This window comes from Cupressus sempervirens, chromosome 6, assembly GCF_028749045.1.
Source record: "Cupressus sempervirens isolate cs-2001-9-10 chromosome 6, ASM2874904v1, whole genome shotgun sequence".
NCBI classification, from domain to species: Eukaryota; Viridiplantae; Streptophyta; class Pinopsida; order Cupressales; family Cupressaceae; genus Cupressus; species Cupressus sempervirens.
In genome coordinates this window covers 115,476,389-115,482,939 of record NC_143123.1, presented here as the reverse complement: position 1 = coordinate 115,482,939, position 6,551 = coordinate 115,476,389, and the positions used below count along the sequence as shown (strand labels likewise).

The 6,551-nt window shown below is 29.7% G+C and overlaps 1 protein-coding gene across 1 annotated transcript; it reads right to left on the bottom strand.

The window, feature by feature from the left end:
* Positions 1–394: 394 nt before the first annotated feature.
* LOC149551470 (protein NRT1/ PTR FAMILY 2.13-like) lies at positions 395–5,335 on the bottom strand. Its single transcript, XM_089790106.1, has 4 exons — positions 5,200–5,335; positions 4,808–5,025; positions 2,771–3,291; positions 395–1,223 (listed from the first exon to the last, which is right to left on the bottom strand). Exons 1-4 carry the CDS (start codon positions 5,333–5,335, stop codon positions 395–397), a joined length of 1,704 nt encoding a protein of 567 aa, XP_089646232.1.
* Positions 5,336–6,551: the final 1,216 nt, after the last annotated feature.

The following is a 6,551-nucleotide window of genomic DNA, read 5'->3' as shown; positions in this document are numbered from 1 at the left end:
CACTGCAATACAAGGAAAATAAAAACGAGCATACAATTAAAGCCTTGTTCATAACTGAATTGTTATTAACCATTGGTATGGCCATGTACATTAATTTCCAACCAGGCATGGTATAACTTGTCTATATATATCAACTATACTTGATCAGCAATCTTGAATGTACAAGAGATCATTCAATGTCAATTTACAAACCACAAGTACAGTTTACATTGGTTAACATTACACTTTCTATTACAGAAGTGTACTGATGTTTAAAAAATTACCAGGCTGCAATATAAATGGCTTAAAAAACATATGAACAAGACTTGCTCATCTTTATTTCTTTCAAATGCCTTAGCATAAGCTATACCAAAGGTAGGAGACAATGCTCAGATGAAATATATGATATCAAATTCTACATAGACACTGATACTTGTTTATTCTCCTGCTGTTGATCAGAATTATGTCTTGGGTCTTTTACCAACCTTGCACAGAGAAGAAAATTAAACCAATTAAGCAGACCAAGAGCTGCATAAAACCAACAAAAATACTCAAGTTTACCATCATTCAGATTTTCAGCCAGCCAAGCATTTCTTCTGTTTCCTCCAGTGGCATTATGAACGACTGTAATAACAACACTGCTGAGCAACAACCCAATTCCCATACCACACCAGTACAGCGCCACAGCAGTACTTCTCATGCTCTTTGGAAAGAGCACATAAAAAAACTCAATCATACCAATGGCATAAAATGCCTCTGCTAACCCTAGCAGAATATACTGTGGCGCCAGCCAAAACACAGAGATATTTCCACGGCTATTCTTACGCTTGATTTCTACCAGTGCTGATACAACCATGGTGATGACTGAGATTAAAAGGCCTGTTCCTGTTCTTTCAATTAGAGTTATGCCTTCGCTTCTCTTTGTTATGCGTCGGAATAGTGGGATTATGAGTTTGTCATAGATGGGCAGCCAAATTGATATTGTTAAGAGAGCAAAGACTGCCATGGAAGCTGTGGGCATTTCGAAATGTGTGGTAAGTTTTCTGTACATGATATTTGCTTGGTATACCATGTAAGTGCTTCCACTGCCCAGTAAGATGATTGACACTGGTATTCCTGCACTCCAGATGGGTAGTATTCTTATTACTGATTTCAGTTGTTCTACTTTCTGAACTGGGCAGAGATTCCATGGATTGGGTGTGGAGGTGTCTTCTCTGCTGATTATTGCCGCCTTGTTGAAAAACCTGCAGGATCAAAAACAGATTTCTTTAAAATGGGAAGTAATTTGTCTGTTCTTGCTCTGTTTTGTTCTTTTCTGTTATAAGAAATTTCAAGTCATAAGACAGTTTTAAAACAAAACAGATTTACAAGAAATTCACCAGCCCTAAGTTCAACCAGCAACAAAAACAACAAAAGTCTAAAACTGAAATAACTATCCTTCCATCCTTGTTGAATTCCTTCTAAACTGAAGTTTATCATATCGTTTGAATTGTAGAATTTATCATCCTATTATTGTGTATGGTGTAAGAAAGTTTTGTAAGAAATTCACCAAAAAGCAACATCAAGTCATAAGACAGTTTTACAACATATTCAACAAAAAGTAATATCAATTCATAAGAAAGTTTTACAAGAAATTTATCAGCATTAATTCATCAGCATTAAATTCAACCAGCAACAAAAACAACCAAAGTCTGAAACTGAGATAATTATCCTTCCATCCTTGTTGAAATCCTTCTCAAGTGAAGTTTATCATATTGTTTGAATTGCAGAATTTATCATCCTATTGTGTATGATGTCTGATTTTAGCTGTGTAATCTTATAGTCTTTTATTTAAAAGAGGGTAAGACGAGAAAAGAATAGGAAGTATTAGTTTTGGGATCAATTTCTTTCTCTTATCTTTTTTTTTTGTAGTTTGATTCAAATATGAAAGTACAAAACTTACACGGTGAGAAACATTTTTCTTTTACTCTTCCTTTAAATTAAAATGAAGATATTTGAAATGTTTTAATTAAATTAATTAATATTTGTGAAGATTTTTTTTTGAGTAAATATTTGTGATGGCAAGGCAAACACCCCCACCCTATTACCAATTAAAAACTAAAAAATAATTAATGACAAGATGAGAATGAGAGATTTCATATCAATATAAAGATTTGAAAAAATAAATTCTAATTGAATTAGAGTATTATTAAAAGAGAAGACCAGCATAATTTAATTATCATATTCTTAATATAAACACTCAACAAAAGCACCATAATTGAATTTGAATCTTAGAATAACAACAATAATACCACAACTAATCATTTTAAAATGAAAAGTTTATAGATTTTTTTCTATTCTATATATATGATAAACATTATTATAAATTGTATGAATTTTGATTTTTGATATTTGATATTGTTTTTTTTTATTGATTTATATACATCTTTAATAATTCAATTATAAAAAATTATTTCACTTTGAAAGTTATCAAAAGATAAATAATATCATCCACTTTCAAATTTGTTTCAATCAATACATTTTTCTTTCTTTATAAATTTAAATTCAAAAAATAAGTTTTTAAATTCAAAATATATAATTATGTTTATGTTAATTTTAATTTTGTTTCTTTCACATATACCTTATGCATATTACATTCAATTCTATTTTTAAATGATTTTTAAATTAATAAAAAACCAACACATAAGAATTATTTTATTCTAATTTTTTTTGAATATATATGTCTCTTTGCATTAATTTTGAAAAGAAACTATGAAAAAAAAAACACTGAAAAGCAAGAGAAGATACATACCTGAAGAAATTAGTCGAAGAGAGTTTCAAATCATCTTTTTCTTTATTCAAAGGCACATCATATAATTCTCTTGAATCAGAAGGCAAAACCAAGTTTCTCTTCCTAATAGATGCAACAATGACTTGAAGAAACTCAACAAAGGCACTGCCTTGTGGGTTGATAATAACATAGTACTTGGTTCCAAGAGAGAAAAGGAGAGTCGATATAATCATGAGCAAAGTAGCCAGGCCAAATCCCCATTTCCAGCTGACATCACTTTGTACATAAACAACAACGGTGAGTCCCAGCATGGTAGACAAAGTAGCTGCACAATAGTACCAATTGAAGAAGCTTTGCTGATTTTTCCTGTCCTCCTCACTATTGTTGTCAAATTGCTCTGCACCAAAGGCTATGGAAGATGACTTCACCCCACTTGAACCCACAACAGTCAGTATCAGAAATAAATAGAGAAGTGCAAGATCAAATCCAGTTCCCCTTATTTGATCTATACTTACAGACATGAATGTCACAAGTAGCATTGCCTGCATCAAACCAATCCAATCCTTATTAATGAGGAATGCAAGCATAGGGAACTGAAGTTGTTTGACAAAATACCTCTAATATATTGTTTGCAAAGCTATATACAAATTTTGCAATAATATTGGTATCAAGGTTCAAATGTATGATTAGAAATAAATTTAGCATATGGTAATTGAGAAGAGATAAAATGGTTTAAATTTATATTTGAAATTTTCTAAAAGAGTTTATCAAGAAGCAGGAATGTTCTGAAAAATAAATCAAAATGATATATAAAACTTTCCATTAGTAAGAATCATTTAATAAATTTAATTATTTATTATTATTTTTATAATATTTGTTAAAATATTTTATAATTTTATAATTTTATTTGAAAAATAAACTAAAGAGGATTAACACAATTACTCCTCCATAGATTTTAATAATATAATATCGTGTTTTTATCAACTTGTTGATATTTATGTGTATTTCATTTATTTCACAAATATAAAAAAAAGTATAGAATAACCAGATTAAGAAATTAGTATGAATTATTTGTAATCTTGACAATAGAATCATTTATATATGAATTATTTGTAATCTTAAAACTAGAATCATTTATATTCTAAACTCTGAAAGAATCTATGTCCATATCCATTTCAGAACCAAGTGACATTCTGTATTAAGGGGCTTCTGAGAAGGGGAGGGCTTAAGAAAAGAACCAAAGCAGAAAGGAAAAACGCAATTTGAAGGAGCTTAATTTCTAAAAATAGATAAGATGACTTGATAGTTCTCTCTTCAACTTCAACCTATTGATTACAAAACATATCCTGAAGATCCTATTATTCCTTTCCAGTTTTGATCCATAATTGTTTTTATAAAACAAGAAATTTGATGCTCTCTATTCAATAGAGAAGTAAGTTTCATGACAATTTTGATGATCTATCTGTCAAGGAAATTCATTTTGTCCTGACCACCATCCTTCGATAATACCAAAACAGCCCAGAATGTAGTTTTGTCTCAGTTTCTTCTAGAGAATTTTTTTTCGGCCTGGCATATGTATAAGCAGAGAGAAATTAATTGTATTTAGCATATTTCATTAAGATGGGAACATATATTTTTCAAAAAGTTATATAATAACAATTTATTAGTGTTGATAGATTCTCTCTTGATGCGGTATTTTTTCTTCTATATTCTTTTTTGTATCCGATAATGATCAGAATTTTTCTTTTGTGGTTTTTTTCTGCAGGAGTTTTTTTTGAACCAGTTATTATTAATATAAATATAATGTTTCACAAAAAAACATCACACAAAGCAATTTGAAAAATAAACTCCTCAATATGAATAATTTGTTCTTCCAACAAATAATATGTAGATTCAAAAGTTGTATTTAAAACTAGGTATGAACCCATCAGCTCACTCAATTCAGATGGCAAGATTACAGAGATCCCAAAGAAAATAATCATGTCAACTTTAACAAACAACGTAAGTATAAAATTTCACTGGATGTATTAGATGGGGTTTAAAGTTAAAATTTGCTACCAATATGTATATAAAAGAGGCGAAGAGGATTGTCCAAAACCTTCCTAAATAAGAATCAGCTACGATAGCACCAAGAATGGGTGATATACAATTTATTCCTCCCCAGATGGTTGAAATTTTTGCAGCTTCAAGCTTATCCATCCTATATTGACTGATCAAGAACACCACCAAGTTAGCAGATAAGCTGGCCGTTGCAAGATCTGCACAACTCTCATTTCCTGCCAAATTACAACACCATCATGATCATTCTTCAATTATAAATCCCCAGGTTTATTTTTTTATTTTTTAAAATTTAGATCTAATTTGGATTTTGAAATTCATTTTACATCTTTTCAATCTAAATACAATCAAAAGAACAAGACATTAAGAAAATTTAGGATCTGGCTTCTTACCCACAATAAAGGGCATAATTCTCCATCCACCTTTATTATTCTTTTTCTTTTGCGCAACATAATCCTCAGCTTTTGAACGATATTCTTCCTGCACTCTCACTGGAGACAACTGCACTGATATATCTACTGGATCCATTAAAATAATATTCTTCTTGGGTATGTATAGATTGTTGTTATATTTCAATTCGTGAACAAATCATTAATATTCTTATTATTATTATAATAATGAATCATAGAATATAATCAGAATATTCATTTAAACAAAACTGTCACACAATCTAATTCAGAAATAAAAGAAATAAATTGAACAATCACTACCCATAATTTGAATTTACACAATTTAGAACCACCACCATTCAACCTTGTTCTGAATTCGGTTGATGGCATAGCCAAATCAACTTCTGTGATTGTTATTCTCAAATTATTGCTAATTATTTTCAGCATCAAACTCAATGCAACATAATTGTCTTTTCAGCGTTTTGTCAAGAAACATATTTATACATATAAACACCTGTGATGTTAAAATCTATTCATATAAATAAACAGCTCTCATGTGAAAATCCATATTTCCTGTATATGGAAACATATCTAAATATATATAAAAAACAGCTATAATGTAAACATAATTTCTGTATATAGGGGCATGAAAGAAACATAGACATTGGAAGGCCCGCATTTGATAAATACTTTGTACGTAGGTGATTGTCTGTATTTCTTCTTTCTATAAAAGGATTCGGACTAAACGGTATTCCACTATAATGTTGTAATTGTCATTTTCCATTTTGCCAAATGTCCATTGTTGCCGGAATGAAAAGAAGTAAATCATGTCGATGATAACCATAATACAAAGTTCACTAATATTATTTGTCATTGATTTCTACGTTGTTATAGATAATAAAACATCAGTGACAGACAATATTTAAAATATGAAAAATAGTTTAAATATCTATAAAATAGTATATCTCTTCTGATTGTCAAATCTTCTTATTAAGAAAAATGATTTTTTTAATGGAGGTTCAGTATTTTTCATCTATTGGTGAAGGCTCTTAAAGAACTCACCAGGATCAAGTCTTGCTGAAAAGGAAAAACTTTGAAAATGGATACATTTTCAAGAAAATTATAAAACATTTATTTTTTTCCTTCGATATCAAAGAGTCTTAATATGCTTTCGAAATCTATCATCTTTCACTAGTCTTATTTTCATTGTTTACTTAAATCAGTACTTGTTTTAAAAGTCTTGATATTAAATGATACAATATTTGCTCTAGTTTAAGATTGTTCAAAGTTTTGTTATTAATTCTTTTTTGGAGGGAACTGTTGATAATTTCAAATCAGTTCATCATTCATGTTGC